The following is a 21,327-nucleotide window of genomic DNA, read 5'->3' on the forward strand; positions in this document are numbered from 1 at the left end:
AGCATGTATGTTAAAATAACTACTTGTACAGAGTTTTTTTTAAATTGTTTCAGGTTGTCATGCCGTTATTTCTGAGTCAGATTTGTAGATTTACAGGTATTTGGAAAAAGTACTTCTTTTATCCCTAAACATTCGTTTGAGATTTTTTAAGTTTAGATTCCTCTGACAATCACTCCATTTTGTTTCCCACTTTTTAGCTTCTCTTAAATAACTTTGTGCAGTCAATCCAATCCTAGAAGCTGAAATGGAAACCAATCTTGCAGTTAGTTCCCTCTCTTAGATATAATATTATTGATAACTAGATAAACACCTCCTGAGTTGTCTTCTATTCTGAGAGTGATAGGTCTTCTCAGTGTTTGGCTTATATCTCTGACTAATACTTCAGGTAGCAGAGCATTAACAGCTTGTTTGCCTTTGCACAGTGCTGGGTTTATTATCTAAGAAAGGAGGCCTGAAAGAGCACTAATCTGTCATTCATTCTGGATTTAACTCCCATACCTTTTACGGTTCCATTGTGTTATAAAGACAGCCGAGTTGGGAGAAAAGTAGTTACCTAAAAGCTTTTGTGTGCAATTTCCAGAATACTGCCTTGACACACTGGAACTGCCATGTCACAAGAAAAATATGCTGTAATTATACGTTTAACAGAAAGTCTTGAACTTACTGAGATACACAACACAAAAGTATGCCCATGTCAGAGTTTCTGAGAGCAGAACCTGTAAGCAGCAACTCAGGGGCTTCTCCTGAGAATGTTTTACTGCTTAAGAGGCAAAATCACATCACTTGCGTAGTGCTCTGGATCATGGTAAAAGCCTTGTTGCTACAGCCTAGCTGCTGCTCTTGCCTCAGTGAAGTCAGAAGCACTGAGAGATTCAGTCAGGCTTATTTAATTATTTCAGCAGTGTCTTAATGAGCATGTATGATGGGTTTTATGGCTGGTTTTTTTTTTTAATAGAAGAAACTTGTACATAAGCCAAACTGTTTTTCATTGCACAGTGGTAGATTTTAACTGTAGCTGTATTTTGATTTTAAATTGATTTACATAACTTTTGTGTTCTGTTAGCAAGGTCTGTTTTGTGTGAAGTAACATTTTAATGCGCTATTTTGCTTCTGGTTTTCGCTCAAGTGTTTGGCTTTCTGCTTTGTGTATGGATTTAATTTATTATTTTGTTATTTTCAGGGTGTTGATAAGTTACTGTTGAGAGTAAGCCTTCAGTGTATTTGAGGATTAATGTAATTTTTCTTTGCTTGCAACTGACTCAATGCTATTTGTAAACATCTTATTAGAAGTATACACTGGGTAAATTTAGTTTATCTGAAACTGTTTAAAGTTCTTCTGCAAATATTTTGTATTTGCAAAACATATTTTTAGAGAAAGAGTTCTAGAAATTCCTGTAATACAGGCCCTATATAACAGAAAAAAATACCATGCTTTCATTCTTGTGTGTGTTTGGCTATGTGTATTTCTGGGTTTTGTTCCTGATTACTTCTGTTTGTTGAATACCTGTATCTCCCACGACTGACTGTTCTTAGTGCTGTGCAGCACTGTTGTTCCACCACAGTGATTCAGCTCAGAAATACTGATGCATGTCTCTGATCAGTTCTGCTTGTTCAGGGCACTTGGACAATTTTATGCTTTTTAGAAGTGTCTTGCACTAGCTTTTCTTATCAGAGTAACACCTACTAGTTAATTGGTTTTGGTTTCACTGCAATCCAGGATTTTAGCCTTGTATGATTAGATAATGGGGGCGGTGTCAGCCCATTCTGAACCTCAAGCTTAACTGTAGCATAATACAAGAGTTCTGCTGAATGAGTGGTGGCCTTCCTTGTTTGCTGGGACACTGTGCGTGATCGGAATGCTCATTCTTTCTGCAGAAGTACACTACTAGTATGGATTTCGTACGGAAATTTGAACGACAGTGTGGCTCCCAAGCCAGTGTGAAGCGGTTAAGGTCTCATCCTTCTTACCACAGCTTTAACAACAAATGGAATTTGCCTGTATATTTTCAAATAAGGTTAGTATGCATTTTTTTGTTCACTCTTTCAAAAGTAGAGTTCAGTCACAGCGAGATGATCTGGCTTAGGGTCGGATCTCCTCATTGTTAAGTTTCACTTGTCAACAAATCATAGCAGAAGTCAAACTAAGAATTTAATTATGAAGTCAAGTAACTGTTTTGTATATCTCTCAGCAATTTAGAAAAATCACAGCTCTTCAATATGTACTGTGTTGTAGTTACACTGAATTTGATATGCTACTCATAAGACTTTCAGGAACAGATCTAAGCAAGTCTTGAAGTCTTGTTCAAATTCTTTTTCTCCAGTGTCCCTGTAACTAAACTGTATGTTGAAGGATGCCACTTGTGCAAATCCAGAGGAATACTTACTACGAGGGAAGAACTCTTTCTTCCTGGAAACACAGAATTAAAGGACATGACAACATGTAGCTTTTCCAGATCTAGCCATGTTTCTGACATCCTTTTTGTCTCACAGGATGTACTCTGTAAAGTGCTGGGTCTTGTAGCATTGCCTTCCCAAAGATTGCCCTTTTCCTGAGGAGCTAAGTAATAAGTTTTAGCTTACTTTTCCAGCAGGTCTTGTGTACCTGTAGTATTACCTTTTACAGATCTTGCAGCTAGAAGAGAACAGAGAGACCCAAGAAAGCTCCGTTTGAATTCTAGTAATGCTAGAATTTTAATGAACAAAATAGAATATAAACCCATGTTTTTAGAAAATGTAGTCTACACATCTGATTTTAGGACTGGATAGCAAGCCTGAAGGCAAGAAAGAGAACTGTTGATTAAGTCTGTTATGACCTAAGTGTGTTGTGTGTGATCTCTCATCGTCCACAGCCTTCTGAGCGTGTCTCTCTCAAAAAAAAAAAAAAAAAAAAAAAAAAAAAAAAAAAAGGTAGACTTCCAAAAGACAGGGGAGAGAAATTGATGTTTATTTTTAACCTGGATCACTTTAGTGGCCTTTTTTATTGCATAATTCTAGAACTGGCAATAACAGTACAACCATAGCCACATTTATACAGTTTCTTTAATCCAGGATAAATGTACATTGCTGCTGAAAAATTCCATCCAGGAATCTTATGAGTGCTGGAGCTAATATAAGATAAGTGACAGGAGCACGGGGCTGGGAACAGGGTCTTAGTGTTTTGGTGGTTCACTACATTTTGTAAAATGGTAGCCCCAGCCTCTGACATCCTTGCTTGCACATCAGGTCCTGCAGCTGTGTAGCGAACTGATACGAGGATCTGTTACCTTGGGCAAAAAAAGGCTGATGTTCAACTCCAATCAATTTCTCCAAACCACTTAACTGTACAAATACACGTGCTGGCCCAAGGGAAAGGATGGGAGTACTCACTACAGTAGCAGAGCTGAGTACACAGACTAAATGTGTCCGTGAAACTGCAGCCATTATAAACCTTTTAACAAATGTGTATTGTTAATAGGTCTGTGAGTCTGCCCCTTCTGTTTGAAAGTGCAACTTTTAGAAAAGTGACCACTTGATCAAGCCTTGATACTCTTGCTCATAAAATTGAAATGGGGCTTTACCATATTCTTTCTGTTCAAAAATGTTCTTTTCCATTAGGTATTTTGAGCTCTGACTGATTAAAAAAAATTTTAAAAAAATCATTTTCCTTTAATCCAAGATCACTGTAAATCTAAATGGTGCACTATTTTAATAAATGGTTGTATAACAGGAGCTGGTTCATCTTTCACCATGTTATTCCTATCTATTGGAATAATGTGATAACTTTTGGAAGTGCCCATGAATTCTTCAGTGCACAGCTGTGAAAATAATGCAACATATTCATTATATATGTCAGGGAAGCTTTTTCTTTGGTGTATGTTAATATCCTTAAGTCATACGGGATTTTTATTGAAGTATTATCTCACACTATGACATTTATAGTTAAGACTATAGAGTTTTTTCTTTTTTCAATTACAGAAATTACCCAGAACAATCAGCCCTCACTAAAGCCTTTACAAACGATCCTTTGAGGAACAGATCGATGTACAGGCATTTCTTCTGTAGCAGTGCTAGCACAAACAGCCCCAGTAATTCTTTCCCTTGCCATTCCTTCAGTTATGTCAGTACAACTAATAGTGGAACTGTAGTGAACCCCACATTGGGGAAATTTTTTTCCTATGTAAGAAACATTCAGCAAAAAATTATGTCATTGTTAAAAATCTGATTCTATTCTCTAATCTTTTTCACCGTAAGACTTAAAGACAGTGCTCTGTCAGTGGAAGTGGTGCATATGCAGAAGTGAGGCTTTGAAGCCATTTTACAAATATTTCTAAAATACGTTTAGTTGCTAAACCTGCATCTACTCCATTAGGAGTGTGAACAAGAAAAGCTAGATGCGCCCCTGTTCTGATCTGGAAATGACAATTAAGAGGCTTTAAGAGCAGCCCTACAGGTTTGTAATTATTAAGTTTGATAGAAAGGGTTACAGAATTACTATGATGCACATAGAAACAAGAAAGGGGAAACCAATGACAATAGAACTTTCTATAGGGGAGCTTAAAACAATAGCTTTGTTTCACCATTTAGAGGGAAAACCTGGTTAAACAAGAATTTTCTGCAGCTCATGCTTGGCAATTTTTAGATGAGGGAAATGCTATGTTGTTTATCCAATATGGTTTAAATATGGAAAAATATCAGAGGTTTTAATATTAACTTTGCTGCTATACCAAAAAAAATTGGGGAGGCAGGATTTTTTTTTACTTTTTTGAAGGGTGAATTTTTTATAAAGGGGGTCAAGGTATCCTGTGAGGAACTATTGATTTTTATCAGGTACAGAATTGTTTGCAGAACCTTATGCCACTGTATGTTAACAAACATGTAGAAAGCTGAAGCCTCCCGTGTCACATGACATATCTGAAGGTCAGCTAAAGCAAGTATGAGACAATGTGTTCACTTTTACTTTAAAAAAAAAAAAGCTGAAGGCTTGACACTCTGTGAGCTATCATTTTGATAATGTTTGCAACTGTGACTAATAATTTCCCAAACTACAAGCTTCCTATCTGCCTGTAAAATGTCAAAGGTTCTCTTCCAAGTGTTGGTCTGGTTTATATCCCAATTTATGTTGGGCAAAAATAACCCCATATTTAAAATTTGTGTATGTGCATTGATAGCACATTGAAATAAACATTGAAAAAATGTTTAGGCATCAATTTAAGCAGTTGTTGAATTGTAATATTCAAAACTTTTCTGTCTCTCAGATTCAGAGAAATCGCAGGGGCCTTAGAAGAAGCACTTTCAGATACGTTAGAGGAAGCACCAGGTAAACTTTTATTGGAAAAAATGATTTCTCTATTGTGAAGGAATCAGTGGTGTAAGTAGCAGTGGTTACTGTCTGTCTATTGAGTATTTAGAAACATGTATCCCACAGGTTCACATGAGCTTTGTGTTTTCTGATGAGCTTTTTAAACAGTGTAATACATTTTTATAGAGAAGGTAATATGAGAGTACTGTTCAGTGATCACTTTACTTACTAAAAACACCCCTTTTGGCAGCAGCCATTAACATATTTGTGGAAGTATCCCCTCAGTGCAAGAAGGAACTAAACATGCATTTGGCATCCTCTAAGTGACAACCAAAAGGCTATGCTGTGTTATTGGGGCATATTTTTCTTAATTGTTGTAGGGCTATGTAGAGGCGAAAATGGCACTCTGTTGGCAGCATTTAGGCTTGCTGTGGTTTATAGCGTTGCTGTCTGCTCCAAAAACATACATTGATTATGAGAAGATGAGGAAGCATGCACAGGAAGGATTAGAGTGGAAGGGAAAACGTGGTATATTCATTAGAAGTATATTGTAATCAGAAAAACTTACTTCAGTTAACAGAGTAAATACTTACGAATGCGGCAGCTAAGAGCCACATAAATATGTGTCTCTGTGTGTGTGTGTGTATATACATATATATATACACACCTATATATATATATACACACACATGCTCTCTGAAGAGAGCAAGGAGAAAAAAATCCTAATGGAGACGAAATGCATAAATCCTACCACTTCAAGGCGTTTGCCTGGAACTTGCAGACACATTTCTTAGCTCTCTGATTGTATACTGTAAAATGTTAGTGCATGAACTGCTTTAAAAGTATTTGGTTTAAATATTCCTACTGTTTTTTAAATAAATATTTCTAGCAGATAGCTCAGATATAACTGTGACAGGAGCAGTAGTTTAGTGCTAAGACAGTATTACTGTTAAGGTTGGCAAGCATGTCTAATACAACTTCTTCATGAGACAGCCAAAAATTATGCTAGAAACTTTATCTCCTGAAGTGGATTATTTGGCCAAGCTGTTCCTGCCTTTGTTGCAGGCAAATTCCCATTTGTTGCTTTTGCCTGCACAGCTACAGCAAGACTTAGTGGAATTTTAAATCTAAATCAATGAGGAGCTAATACTTAAAGAATTTGTTTCCGACAATGCTTAATAAATCCTCTTTGCTATCTTTGTGATTGTGTCTTTTGGAGTACTCTTTTTTTACTTTTTTTTTTTTACAAAAAAAATCTCAGGTAACACAATTACACTGATGTTACAACTTTTTAAAATGTGCTTAGGAACTTGACCTTTGTTGTCTGATTGTTTCTAGCTGGCAGCTCATACTGTCTTTTGGCCACTCACATGGTCTGGACGAGTCTTCTGAAGTGCTGGTCAGATCAAATGTTTTTACCGTTATTAGCACACCGTCTGTGGAAACTTAGTCTGCAAATTTTGGCACGCTACTCTGTGTTCGTTGGTGAGGTAAGAGAACAGCATGCTCATGGTTTTGGTGATTGGGTATGTCCATCAATAAGAGACCTTTTGAAAAAAACATTGTGACCTCTTTTTAAGTGCTTTTTTCCTGAATTTAGCATTCTTTAACAAGAACACTTTCAATCAGTTCATGAATGTGTTTTGTAAAAAGTATCACTGCAAAATATGTTATTAACCACAGATTTCAGTGCTGCTGCAGTATTACTGTCTGATGGTTGCCAAGGCTGTACTTCCATGTAGGCTTAAGGCTGCCTTTGCCACTGAGAGAAGTAGCCATAATCTTTGTGGTTTTCTCTGTTTGTGTAAGTGTTTACTTGTTGATACAGTGAACAAGGTTGTGAAACTGAGCCAGGTAAAAACTAACCCTGAAAAAAAGGGGGGGGGGGGGGGGGATTAATCTGGATCAGTTGCTCAATGTTGAGACTGTAACACTGGAAGTTTGATGGGCAACTGACTCAACATCAAGGATTCCCTGCTTCTGAGCAGGAGAGGTTGTGTGCTTTGCTCTTCTACTCCCTGCTCCCAGCCATACAAGTTTCCCCCTGTTTCTTGTGTCATAAGAAGACAGCATGATAGAATAATTTGGTTTTAAAGGGACTTCTGGAGGTCACCTGGTCCCAATTCTTGCTCAAAAGAGTGCCAGCTTAGATAAGGTTGTGCAGAGCCTTTTCAAGCTGAATTTTTAGTATATCCAAAGATGGCAGTTTCACACCTCTCTGGGAACCCTGGTTCAATGACTGACCACTTTTACCTCATATTTGATCAGAATTTCCCTTGCTACAGTCAATGTCCCTTGCCTCTTACTCTGTCACTGTACCTCAAGGAAAAGTCCGATTCCCTCTTCTCTATACATGCCCCTTAGGTAATTGAAGATAGCAGTAAGATCTCTCTTTATCCTTTTCTTAAGACTCAAAGACTCAGTTGTCAGCTAAATTGGCTCATGAAAAGTACTGGTAAGTACTGGAGTTAAAACAGAGTAGTTGAGTGAAGCATGTGCCTGACAGCAGAGGGCTAGAGGAGGTGGGAGAAAGGGGTTGTTTGACAGCAGTGAGCGGTTATGGTTTTTGTATTCCAGCATGTGAAAATAAACCGTTTCTGTGAGGCAGATAGTGATCAAATTTTTGTCCCTGCACATCCCTCCAGTGCAGAAGTTCATTTGAACACCACACAGGTGAAAATTGCTGTAGGACTGGACTGCCCTCTACTATAGTGACAAATTTGTTCCAAATCATCCAACTCCTTAGTGCACCAAAAACTGTTTTAAAAATATCTTTTTTTAACATAATTTAGGAACGCTAATATCCCTTGTAAGTGTGGCATTCCAATGCTGAGAACTTACAAGTCCTTTATGTGCCGTTTGTCCAACTTTAACTGCCTTCACTGTTGCTAGGGCTCACTCACATCTCAATTTCATGTTTCAGGTTTCTGTAAGGCCCATTTCTAGTGAGAATATGAAGGAAAGCAAAAAATCGGTGCCAGTTGGTAGAAAGGAATCTTCTGTCAGCCTCAACCCTAGTGAGGACCAAGGGAATGGGGCTTCTCCAGAAAGTCAGCCATTGCCTTCTATATCTAGTACTCAGCTGGTATATGTTGCTGCAGATCTGGACAAACTCCAGGATCAGGTTTGTGCTTGTGACTTTACTTACAAAAGAATCTTTGTTGATCTTTGTGCCAATATTGTTTGGCATCTTGTTAAGGACATTAAATTGTTTAAAATAATGTACCATAAAGCAATTTTTTTACCTTAAATGCTATAACTGGAGTAGTCTGATATAGAAAATATCACCTGAAATATATGGTCTACTCTGTGCTTATTTGGAATGGCAGATTACAGAGAAACCACTTCAGATATTTAGACTCTTTTTATCAGTAGCTGCTGGACTTAACCCCTAAAATAATGTTTCTGCTCATTTTTGCTGCAGAGCATCACTATGTCAGAGTCTTATCTTTGCTAGTAAAAATTCTGGAGTGTGGTGCAATATTCAGCTTTAATATTATGTTCTCTTTTAAATGTTTACTGGTTTTAGTCTTTGAGGTTGAAAAAGGTTTTCTCATTATGATTATACTTCACTAATGATCCAGAACCTTGGAAAAGAGATGTATGATACCAAATTTTCCTCCAATAGGGGTGAATTCTGTGTATTTTTGGTCAATAAGGATGATATTTCTGTAATTTATGAAGTTGTAAGTTGCATCTGGGTTGATAATATTTTGTTAATTCTAATTATTTCCTCTGAGGGCAATAGTAAGATAGGGGATTTATTGCATAGGCCTTAATTCCTGTGAATATTGTATTCTTCTAGTACTGATTTCCCATAAATGCAGTAAAAATGTAGAAAAGATTGAAGGTGTCCTTTGATGCACTGGAAACTTAAAGAATGTAGGAAAAGTAATTCAAATATGTTTATAACATGACTGTATCTCTTGGGTTTTTTTGTTTAGATTCCTGATATCTTAGAAATGATTAAACCAAAACTTGAAATGATTGGCTTCAAGAATGTATCTTGTATTGCAGGTAAAGCTGAGAGGCTGAATTCAGTCTCTTTCCCCTTTCTTCCAAATCCCTTCTGCCTGCTAACCAAACAAAAACAGCTTTTACACACAGTTTCATTATTTACAAAGAAAAATTTGAAAATACTAATGTTTTTATTATTTAACGAAGCTTGCTTAGGTTTAAATTGTTAAATAGAAACTTTTGAACAGATGTTGAGTCTGGAAAACGTTTGATTACAATTGAGTGAGTCTGAAGTGCTTTGGGTTTTTAGGGGAGGGGCTGGGTTTGTTTGGTGGGATTTTTTGGAAGTAACTTATCATTGTCCAGTAATTAGGGTGCTTCTCCAGGAAATGGGGGACCTAAGACAACGAGATTCGTATCATACTTCTTCCCCATTTCCTTTACAAGTAGGGTTTTAAAGGTAAGGAGAGGCTTTCCATTATCCAGTTGAAACTAAAATATTTTTCTAAAAAGATTTTTCTCTCTCTGGCCTGATGAATCATGTAAGGAGAAGAGTTATCAAAGTTTCATAGTTAAATACCTTAACTTCAGAGGACAGAAGCAATTAAGTATTTTAGCCTCTCTTTTTCTGGTTGTTTGGTTTTGGTTTGTTTTGTGGGTTTTTTTTGTAGTCTGATCATTCTCTATGTGAAACATGGAGTCTGATTTTAATTTAGTAACTAAAGCCAGGCATGTAGCTGGGTAAGTGTACTAGTTAGTCCCTGTCTTCGAGTACAGCCAGAAGTTCTGTGCTGTGAATTCCACTTAAATCTCTAAATCAGGGTTATTGGTAGATGTCCAAGCCCCTAAGAGAGGTAGGAGCTTGTGCACATTCCCCGCTCAGTAGATAGTCTGCTGTCAATCAGAGCTTTGAGTTGAGCATGTTCCAGACACTCCTACAGGGAATTTAGGTACTATGAGAAAGAATTTCACTACCACAGTTTCCTTGGTAGGTCAGAGCCTTTTGATTCGAGCCCCTTGCTACATTGGTAATACTGAAAAAACTGTGAACCTGGAGAATGTTACCTGACCCCTATTTTTCTTTCTGTCCCTCCATCAGTTTTTCCGGCTAAGGAATGGTTAATGTTACTGGTGATTTTTTATAAATGGCTGGTGTGTATTTATTTAGTAAGCATTCTGTATTTGACACCTGCAGCCATCTAGGATAGTGAGTGAGATTGGGATGATGGCGGAGTTCACATAATTTGTTGTGATTGGGCAGGGTAGCTCAGTTTAAACTTTAGCATTTTTACTTCAATAGGAGCCTTGGAAGACTCAAAGACTTCTTTATCAGCCTGCGTGCCTACCTTGAATAACAGGATTATCCAGGATCTCAGTGAGTCCTCCTTCACTTACCTGAAGAGTGCACTGGAAGTTCCAAGACTATATAGGAGAACCAACAAGGTCAGTGCTGGTTGCAGATGAAAAAATAAATCAGTAAGGCCTATGCTAAGAATGCTAACGGGGTAGTACATTTATGAGTTCTTCAGGCCTGTCCATATCTGCTTGACAGTCAAGAACCCTGTTAAATACCATGAGATAATTTAGTGATTTGCTGTTTACCTCATTGCAAAGGAAAAAAATAATGGTATTTTCAAAATTTTAGGTAGGCTGACAAAGATGAGTGCACAGGCCTGAGATAGAAGGAAGAGCAAGGAGTAGAACAGTTAATGTGCAAAAGAAAAAGGGTTAATGAGAAAAAATGTGTTGCCCTCATGTCATAGCATATACCATAAGAGGCAGTGCTGCTGAGTGGCAGGCTTCTTTTGGGAGGATGACTCTTCTGCCTGCTATGTCAAGAAACTTCTTCCCAGTGAGCAAGCAGCTTGGATTTGATTCAAGAAGTATCTTGCACAGAAGGAACAAGATGAGAATGGCTAAAAAGAGTAATATGTTGAGAAACTAATAAAAAGTAATGGTGAAATACAGTATCAAACCCAATTGTCTGATCTTGGCTTGTTCTATTACTGTGACATGCCTTTGCCAGTCTGTCTGCAGAGTTGTGTTGGTAGTTAGCTTGGTATCATTCAGGCAACAGAGAAAGATTTGAGTAACAGGAACCACAGACTACTACATCCTTGCCTAATTTGAACACAGAAGGCTGTTCTTTCCCATTCACCCCTCTCCCCTTGCTCTCTCTTCCTTCTTGTTTGTCGGGTTGTTTTGGTTGGGGGTGGGGTGAGGGTCGCCTTGGCTCACCAAAATCAAAAGCACTTTCCTGGCTATCACGAAGAAACTGTGCTGCCACCAGCAATGCAGTAGCTACATGGAAAAAAATAGAGCTGTTAAGTCTACTTCTTTCAAAGGTATTAAATTTTCTTTGTGTGCTAAACATTTAGGGTAAGCTGAAAGAGAAGTTGTTCCTAAGGGAGTAGTTTATTACTTCAGTTTATTACTAAGGTTTCTTACTGTCTTAGTTTTAAGGACATACTTAATCAGAAATTGTATTTAAAAAGCAGAAACAACCTCAAGGCTAATAAAATTCATCTATGTAGTGACTAGATTGTTCTGTCTTTAACAAAGAATATTTTTACTTAAGAGTAGAACAAAGTATGTAAGTCCAAGGAGGGTGAAAAACCCAACAACCCTACACTGCTTAGCACAGTTACCTGAAAGCAAACTCTGCGTAGTGATTCAGTGGACTGCCATAATCTCTCAGTTGTCCATGGGATGTTTAAGCAGATGGTGGGCTAACTGTGCCAAAACAAAGACGCAGGACTTGGCCACCTTCAAGTCAGTTGAGTTGCTAGCTTGAGCTCTGTACTCAATGAGTGTGACTGCATTGCTCTCTTGGCCATCAGTCTAACTGGCTTTGTGTGGTGCAAAGCCTGAACTGATGAACAGGAGACAGATGACTTGGGTAGAGAAGGTACTTAATTACAGTCATGTTAAGTGCTGGCAACTTTATTTTTACTATGTTCTATTACTTTGATTTTTCACCAGAATTCAGAATTTGGCATGAGGATAGTCTTTGCAGGAATTGGATGTGCAAAGGCTCTTTTCCTTGGCCAAGTTCTAAGATTTGAAACTCTAAGAGGTTAATGAGGTATTTCAGGTGTCAGATTTTGTGTGTACCCTGGATATGTTCCGTTGCTTTGCAATGCATGAGATTCACCCAAGCTATGTGTGGGTCATCCCTGGAGAGATGAAGCACTCTGCAACCAAAACTAGCTGAGAAGAAGATATTGAGGTGATATTAGTTATCCCAAAAGCATTCTCCTGGAAAATATACTGAGGGAGCAGGATGGTATAAGAACAGAAGGAACAATGTCTTCAGCTTAGTGAAGTATAGTACAAAACAGTAGGCATTTTTAAAAAGGTCTAACAGTCTGTTGTGGATGCTGAGTCTGCTCAGCTTTCTCTGAAATCAGCATGAGCAGAAAGGGCATTCAGGATCATGCCTTGATAATAGGAGTGGCTGGCTGGCACATGCATCTCAAAAAGCTTTGGTCATTTTGAACCTTGTTTTATATTATATCGCATTGTATAACACTACCGAATGATTTTGTGATGGTGTCTTTCCTATGTACAATGACCTCTATATGGATTCGTCGTGAATGGAGTATGTATCTCTTTGCTTAGGTGGAGGCTTGGCATTTTATATATGTGCTAGAATTTGGTGTTGATGCTTTCAGTAAGTAAATGGTTCTTTTTCCCCATCTTGTTTCCCTGTCATCTACCAGGAGGTGCCAACTAAAGCTTCACCTTATGTTGATAGCGCTCTTAAGCCCTTCTACCGACTGCAGAATGAATACAAAGATACATTGAAGCAGCCCATGGTTCATCAATGGTTGGAAGGTGCCCTCTCTGAAAGCACACAAAAGTAAGACAACCATACAGAACGTTCTTTGCATTAATTAAAAACTCCAGTGTCCATTGAATGGGCATAGGAAAAAACCAGAACACTATGAATTAGCATAAGTGTAAAAATCCAAGAATATACCCCTCTTTTGGCAGGGTGTATTTCTTCAGATTTACTCTGGTGTTAGGTATTCAGCAGATGAAAAGCAGGGCAGGGAATCCAGAGACCTGGCTTCTGCTCAGATCTCTGCGAATGTGACATTGTGGATAGGGCATTTGAAAAATTGTTTGGCTGTAGTAATGCAGCAGTGAACTAAAAATTTGCATTTTGTTTCAGAATCAACATAAAACCTTAACCTCATGTTATTTTCAGTGAACAATGGTTGAATTTTCAAGAAACTTGAGTTATGCTTTTCTTTGACTTTTTTAATGTATGTAATGATTGTCCAAATTTTTAGTGGTTTAAAAAAAAAAAAGCTTTGGATTTTTTTTAATTGCTGAAGAGATAACTTCACAGTTTAATAAGGCAGTCATAAAGCAATACCTTCATTAGAAGATCTTCTGCTTCCTAGTTAGCATCTTGAAGACTTCTTGAGCATGAATATCCATCTGAATTAAGTTCGTTATTGGATTTTGTTTCTGTCTGTCTAGCTGTATTTTAAATTCATTCTGCTGTGGGATGTTGCATTCTGTGAGTTCAGACAGTTAAACTGAGTAACATGAGAAGGCAATACTTTTTGGAAGTTTTTCCAGATGATTTCACTGGATACCCCCTACTTCTTGCATTGTGGACAATTTATTCCTTGCGCCAGCTATGATTTTTTATATCCTGTAATCTTGCTTCAGACTAAAGAGTCCCCTTGACGATTTTGATGTTTCTTTCCTCTTCCCTTCTCTATAGTTGTTGTTTGCTCATTTTCTTTGTCCTTTCTGGTCATAGATGGTATGGTCAGAAGAGTCCTTGCAGGTTCAAGTGTGATGCTGTGATTTCTGTCTGTCCTTACATGGTTTTCCTAATAATTCTTAGCGTATTGTCTTGTCTGTTGGCTGCTGCTGAGCATTGGATTGATGTTTTCTGAGAATTAGCCACATAATACTGAGGCTTCAAACGCTAATCAGAACATGAGTTCTTGCCTGCCCTTCGTCTCCTTATCCCTCCCTACTGCTCCACTTCTGGCACCTCTCAGGTACTTATTAATGCCCAATGCATATGCAGCGCTTTGCACTCACTTTTTTTGGTTATTCAGAATAAATTTAAAATTATAAGACAATTTTGACACTCAAATATTCACCAACTGTCCTTAAAATTATTCTTAAGTATTTTGGACAGGGCTGAGCATAGATTGGTCCAGATTCCACTGGTCACTTCCATTTTGCAGAAAACCTGCTTTTTCAAGCTTGGTGTCTCTTTTCTTAACCAGTTATTAGTACATAAAAAGAAGCTTGTTCTTAACCCACAGCAGTTATGTTTAAGTAACATTGCTGAAGGACTCCAAAGATTTCTGGAATGTCAAGTTGCATGCTTGTAGAGCTAAAATATCTTAGAGAGAATTCTTGTCTGTCTGTCAGTCTATGTACCTCTCTGTCTAGTAAGCCTTGCTTTTAAAGAAAGCTTCAGTAAATCTGGTGATACCACGCAAATTAAGTAGCTGTTCTGTAGTTCCTTGGATCCAGCCAGAGCTTTTTTTCCCCAAAAAAGGCGGTTTCTCACCTTCCATGTCAGCATTGCCAAAACCAACTTAGGTGCTAGCTTAAACACAATGGTAATGGTTAAACATGGGTAAGATCGGCAGGGTCATTTATTAATTTCTTAGAATTTTCTGTGGAATTCTGTTTTTATAATTTGTTGCTACTGTTCTTATCAGTTTGTTTTAAAATGTCTTATCCTCACTGAACAAGAAAAGAGGCAAAGAAACTGAATTTCTTAAATGAAGGAATATTGTAGTTTCTTCGTTGAGAATGTAGATGTAAGTAATGAATTTAATTGCCTGCTGTGACAATATCTTCTGGCATCCAAATGAGAAAAAACAGAAAAGAGCATGAACTGCTTAAAAACCTCTGAGGACTAAACTTGCTTATATGGCAGAAGAACTTCAAAGTACAGCAGAAGTAGGAAGTCTTCACGAGTGGTACTAGGAAGTACCACAACGTATGAAAAGAGAGCACGGTTGACTTCTGTTAGTATACTTTTACTTTTTGTAGAATGGTATCTTGAAACAGCTTCCATGGCACTGGCAAGCACTTTTTCTTTAGCCATTCCTATCTAATTATCCCTTAAAAAGCTTGCCTGCTTTCTGTTGCCTCCCTTTTTAAAAGTAAGCAGTGGGAAGATTCTTTCAACTTCCTTAATTCTTACAGTAGTTGTTTGATTATGGATCCTCTAATTTCCCACTGTTGCTCTATTTTCTCCTCTTAGCTGTTCTTAACAACTTGCTGTCCTAGGCATCTGTTAGTTAATTATATGATATTATGCCTTTCCATTTAGGCATGAGATTCCAGTCCATAAGGCTTTTGGAACTTTTGCTGATTAGTTGATTTGTTTACCTTGTTTGATTTTATGCTTTCTTTATTGTGGATCCCAGTATGTGGGAAGTGGTGTTTTATTCCGTCTATACTATTTCTAACTTGGCATTACTGTTTTTCTGACTTATCCTGCCAGCTTCCTGAGAGTCCTGTTTAGATCAGTTTCTTCATTTTAGAAATAGGCACTTCTGACTGGTGTGCACTTGCACACTCTCGTATACATGCACACTTCTATAACTTGTCTAAAACTACGTATTTTTTGGTCTGTCAGGCTGTTATTCTTGTCCTGCTTGTAAAAGGAATTTTACTTAGCGCTCTATTGGTTGTAAATAGAGGCTGGTTCAGACTTTTTGAAATTGAGCAATTGCATTCCTTGGTCTCTATTGAGTTCAAACATCTTGAGCAGGTCAAAAATGTTTTGATAAGAAGGAGGCTTCAACACTGAATAGTAATCATCTGATTGACCTCTAGAACTAATGATGGAAATACTGATTCATTGATAATGATGGAAACGTAAGTAGCTTCCTCACAAGGAAAATCGTTCCTACCAGCATTGTTCAGCATTTTTCTCAGGGCCAGTGATGTACTAATGTGTATCAAGTAGGGTTTTCTGTAACAGTGTAATTTTTTTTCTTTCTCATTGATCTTCCTTAATTCAGGTATTATGAAACTGTATCTGATGTGCTAAGTTCTGTTAAGAAAATGGAAGAGAGCCTAAAAAGGTTGAAGCAAGCCAGAAGAACTACAACTTCAAATCCTGTTGGTACAAATGGGGGCATGAGTGATGATAACAAAATCCGACTACAGCTGGCCCTAGATGTTGAGTATTTTGGAGAACAAGTAAGTTATGAGGAACAAGTTTGTTTATTACTGGTTTTGGAAGGGAGTGAGATATAGGAGGAAAGGGAAGCTTCACTTACTCTTTTGGTTGTTGGTGGTGGGGGGGTTGCATTGTTTTTTGGCATCTGTGTAATGGAGGTGACTTGATACCTTGGTGACTGTAGATACCACTTGAGCAATGCATGCTTTCCTGTCCATTCTTATACACATGCATAACTTGTGTTTCTTACTATTCAAAATTCAAGTACTGCTTAGGTGTTTAGAAGCACAAAGAAGAAACACTGTGTGGACAGATCAGAGGGCAGGGACCTTCCTTAGCTCTGATGGAAACATCTTTATGGCCCTGCTTTTGGTTTGCCTTCTCTCTGGGTATTTCCAGCCTTGAGTTACTGCATAGTCAAGGGTCTATTCCCAAGAGCTTTGAAGATGTTAGCCTTATTTGTTGTGCTGCGTAACTGTAAGTTCCTTTCAGTGCTAAATATGAAACCTTAAATAACAAAACAAATAAAAGAAGAAAATATTCCAGGAAGTGTGTGCAGTAGCTACATAAATTGTATAGGCATACTGGTTTGTACTCATTTTTTTCTGAAAATTATATATAGAAATAAACAAATGTTCAAGTGCAGGTCCATATCATTAGTTGCAAACAGTTGTCATCAGTCTTGTTTATAAGCTTTTGATGCATTATAACAGGTAGATGAAGCCTGTATGTGAGCAAATGCTTTTCTCATATCTGAGACCTACCACAAAGGAAGAAGATTTCGGTGGAAGTACAGAACACTTACTAACAAGAACTATTATTTGGCAGTTTTTGAATGGGGTTGGGCTTTTGTTCTTTTATTCCCGTTATGTGCACTAACATCACTCCGATGTGAATTTAAGCTGAACTGGGATAGATTATTCATAATAGTTTAGGAGCTGTTTTGGTACATGTGAACATTACAAAGAGTTCCAGCAGCAAACACCTTTTCAGAGTCATTTCATTATGGTTTATTTAGATCCAGATTTTTCTTTTTCAGGGCACTCTTAGTTTTCTCATGGTTGTATTTTTCTAATTGTCAGAGCAATAGATTTCCTGGGTAAGAAATGACTCGTAGCAACCTCTCTGTTTGTAGAGTTGTTTTCATCCCCCGGGAAGTTCGAAGCTAGAACCATAGGCCCTTGCAGCCTATTGAAATGCTTTCATCATCATGCTGTTGGCTGTTCTTGGATGTATTTATGTTTATCTTTAAGTTTTGTCCAGAAACGTCATTTGGGGGTTGAAAAAATTTCAGTTGAAATCAATGCATATGAAAACAAAGTTACAGCCAAGTTTCTCTCTCTGTTTCATTGGAAAACTTCCAACTGGCTTTAGTTACAAGTTGCCTAGAAGATGGTTCAATTTTCCCTGCAAGACACTACATTAACTGGGAAGACTTAACTGAGTGAAGTTGGATACAATTTTTTTTATAGTGCGCACTATATGCAGTTGTGGTTTTTTGCCGCATGTTGATGCAGGACAACACATGCTTTGCTAAATGTTTTAAGTAGAATAATTAGTGAGTTTTTGATGTTTTAAAGAAAACTGATGTTTCTTATATGTCTTTTTAGATACGAAAGATGGGACTGGAAACAAGCAGCATAAAAAGCTTTTCAGCCCTTACAGAGCTGGTTCTAACTGCCAAGGATCAGGCTACAGCAGAACAATCCTAGATGTTTTTGAAAGCACGTGGTTGAAGATAAACAATGTCCCTAAAAGAAAGAGAAAGAATTTAACTCTTCTTTATTTTACCAAATAAGTAGCAATGAAGTGCTTCCTAATGTATCTCGAGCAACAAATCAGTGCATCTTCTGTCAAGATAGGCTTGTTTCACCAAAAGACTGAGAATTTACCATAGTTTTCCATTATATGGAAAGCAATCAAAAGTTCTAAACTTTCTACTATAGAATAAAAGTGGAAGAAAATGTTTTTTTATTTTTGTTGTACATCTTAAAATGTAGAAGAATGAACTTATATGATGAAAATAACATGTAATAAATTGTCTTCCTAACTTTTGATGTCCCATATGTTTTTAAATCAAATGTATTCATTGATGGCTGTCAAAAGTTTTCAAAGGGACTTTATTCCAGCTCTTCTGGAATAACGAAAGTGCTTACAGGAATAGGAATCTGCTATTTCTTGTTACTGCTTTGCACTTAACCTGCTTTCCCTCATTGTGGGATATGGTTAGCTCTTGTTTGGGTTTTGAATGTTTTCATTTTACTGATTTGTTTTTTTTTCATGGACCTTGTTCGTGAGGAAAAAAAGCATAAAAAAAGCTCTTAAAATACTTTAAATTTAAAAAATAATTTCTAGTATCAGAATCTAACTTCTACTGGCTGTTACTAAAACTTAACTCACTAAGCTAGAATTGACTCGGAGTTGGCATATTTCTGATTTATATTATAATGTCTGTTATAATTCAGGGGAATATTTTGCCTGAATATGTGCAGAATTCTTGTAACTTCAAACCTAGTTACTTCAGTACAAGCTGCATCTTTATACAGCAGGAAATTTGAAAGTGTTATTAGGGTTCTAAATGGTAGAAGGATTAACAAAGAGCTCTCTTGAACCTAGAGTGATTTGCCTGTTGACATTTCTCTTTTGTGTGTGAGGAACAGGTAACAGTCTGGGCACAGTAGGAGGTGAATTTGAGGCTTTGAAATGAGAGAATGCTCTGTGTGAGTGAAGGAAGGTTTTGTTTGTGTGTCTTTTGTTTGTTTGTTTTTTACCCTGTGAAAATTTAACACTGGAATTCTAGTTCATGTTTATTAATTAAAAATACCCATTTCTTCCTAAAGTATTTAGAGAGCTTGGATCTTAATGGGGGAGCCAAAGATGATGCAAATCTTCCAAGTACTTAGAGATACGGAGTTCGTAGGGCACAGCTGTTACGTAGCATTGAAGTTGTAGTGAGCAAACCTTTCACAGCATTGAGGCTTTTATTCCTCACTGTTGGAGAATTGACCATATTTTAGTTGAGCAGACACAACTATGTGATTGCTGCTTTTGAATTGATTAGGATAGGTGATTATTATGACTTCTCTAAAATTAATTTTATGAAGGGGGGCAGTGGGGAAAGTACTACTGCTTAAAACTACGTTGGTTCTTCTTGGATTTAATCTGAGTAACGGAGAGCAGGATTTGGCTCTTCTAATTTGCTTAGCATCTCTCTGTTCATGGCAACACATACAGTTGAGAGAGCATCCAGATTTATTTCTGCACACAGCAAAGTGAACCAACTTTCTGGGTGTCAGGTCTGTTTGTCTCATTCAGGGATGTGGAGATAGCCAGCCAAGGGCTTAGGTATACACTGCTGAATGAACGTAACTCTTACTCTTTATGGACAAGAAGTTTGTTGACTGTATTGTATTTTTCCAGGCTTCTAACTGATGAATCTAGAAGGATTGGTCTCCCTGCATCTCTTCGTTCGCTTTTATTAAGCGTCAGGAGTAGAGGTGTCTTGCTACCACTAGCTACTGTTGTTTCAACAATTTTTCTTATTATAAAATGAAGGTGTAAGTTATAGTCTGAGACTGAGATTGCAGTATTGTAAATGCATTGTGCAACTTCTTATTTTGGAAGGTATGTATCCCTGTAAGTTTAAATTTCTGTAACAGCTGTCACAAAAGTAGCAGATTCTAAGATCTGTGCATACTAGTGATTGATGATAGAACAGCTTTGTTTGTATTCCCCAAAATCGGTGATAAGGATGCAATCTGTGTACCAAACCAAAAAGGCATGAAAAGGTCACTTGCCCTTTTGTTGCATGTGGTTTCCTGCATCTTCCTGCAATAGCACAACTTCCTACTTGTCATCATCAGCTTGCTGAGTATACAGGCTGAATAGTGTTCTTTCCTTTGAAGACCAGCTTGAATTTCAGGGCAGGAAATAACATTGTATAGCAAATCAAAATTATTGAATGGTCCTATGATTGCTGTAAATGTCTACATTTCTGGTTTTATGTCAGTTCCCCATCTTTTATTTTTGTTCACTTGAATAGCATTTAATTTTCTTTCAGTGGTATACGACATCAGTTAAAAATTTGTGTGATCCCCCTCTTGAAAGGAAGAAGAGGTGTGAATTGACTTTGTCTTTGGTAAAATGAATTTCAGCATTTTCAAATACTGTGGATCAGTCAGGAGAGGATCTATGGTGTAAGTAAGTGTGTTCTGATAGAGATGTCTTCTGCTACTAATCCTCTTTCTTCTATTCCTCAGATTTTTATGGGATTTTTTTAAGTGCACTTCATGAGCAATGCAGATTTTGTGCCTTTTTCTTCTTCCCTTCTAGGACCTCTAGAAAACTTGCTATACCTTTTTAAGTCTGGAAGGAATTTAGCTGCAAGAGGTTTTCTTAATAGCATTGAGGAGGGAAAGAGTGGTGGCATGTTTTCCTCTAAAATGGTAATTGGATTCTCAAGTGTGGGGGTTATATCAGAATTGGACCAGACTGTTTTAACCTCATCACCTAAAGATAACAAGCAATATGTATATTTGGCTGGACCACTCAATATTCAGGAATATTTACTCTCCTTTTTCTATCAGCAGTTGTATTTTCATGCTTGAGCCGGAGGGATGAGGAAGTAAATTGCCTAGGTTGTTTTTGTTTAAGCTTATCAGCATAATTGTCAGCTATGCTCAGGTATAAACTCTGTTGTTTTATCAAAACTTAAAAAGCCTGTCCTTGTCTTTTTCTTTCTTGGAATCTCCCACCTGTTAGAGCATGATTTTAGGTGCTTCACTCAGTAGACTGTTGAGCTGTAGACTGCAGCTGACAGCTCAATGTGTGAATGATGCTTAGGATGCTTGGAACGTGCCTCATGGTGTGCCTGGCAGAGGAATTTGGTCGGACAGGAGGAGACCACTGG

At 37.5% G+C, this 21,327-nt stretch overlaps 1 protein-coding gene across 3 annotated transcripts in view; it reads left to right on the forward strand.

Annotated features, from left to right (window-relative positions):
* COG2 (component of oligomeric golgi complex 2) overlaps positions 1–21,114 on the forward strand; it is a 34,505-nt gene extending 13,391 nt beyond the window's left edge. Inside the window, exons 10-18 of one of the 3 annotated variants that reach the window (XM_049831356.1) lie at positions 1,876–2,015; positions 5,235–5,296; positions 6,617–6,768; positions 8,202–8,402; positions 9,223–9,295; positions 10,536–10,678; positions 12,958–13,097; positions 16,258–16,438; positions 18,029–21,112. In XM_049831356.1, the coding sequence (XP_049687313.1) occupies positions 1,876–2,015; positions 5,235–5,296; positions 6,617–6,768; positions 8,202–8,402; positions 9,223–9,295; positions 10,536–10,678; positions 12,958–13,097; positions 16,258–16,438; positions 18,029–18,130 (1,194 nt within the window). In that variant the 3' untranslated portion in view covers positions 18,131–21,112. Of the gene's footprint in view, positions 1–1,875; positions 2,016–5,234; positions 5,297–6,616; positions 6,769–8,201; positions 8,403–9,222; positions 9,296–10,535; positions 10,679–10,998; positions 11,187–12,957; positions 13,098–16,257; positions 16,439–18,028 lie in introns of those variants that run through there. The other 2 variants (XM_049831354.1, XR_007509861.1) reach the window with 2 other exon arrangements.
* The last annotated feature ends 213 nt before the right edge of the window (positions 21,115–21,327 follow it).

This window comes from Accipiter gentilis, chromosome 28 (genome assembly GCF_929443795.1).
Source record: "Accipiter gentilis chromosome 28, bAccGen1.1, whole genome shotgun sequence".
Taxonomy (NCBI): Eukaryota; Metazoa; Chordata; class Aves; order Accipitriformes; family Accipitridae; genus Astur; species Astur gentilis.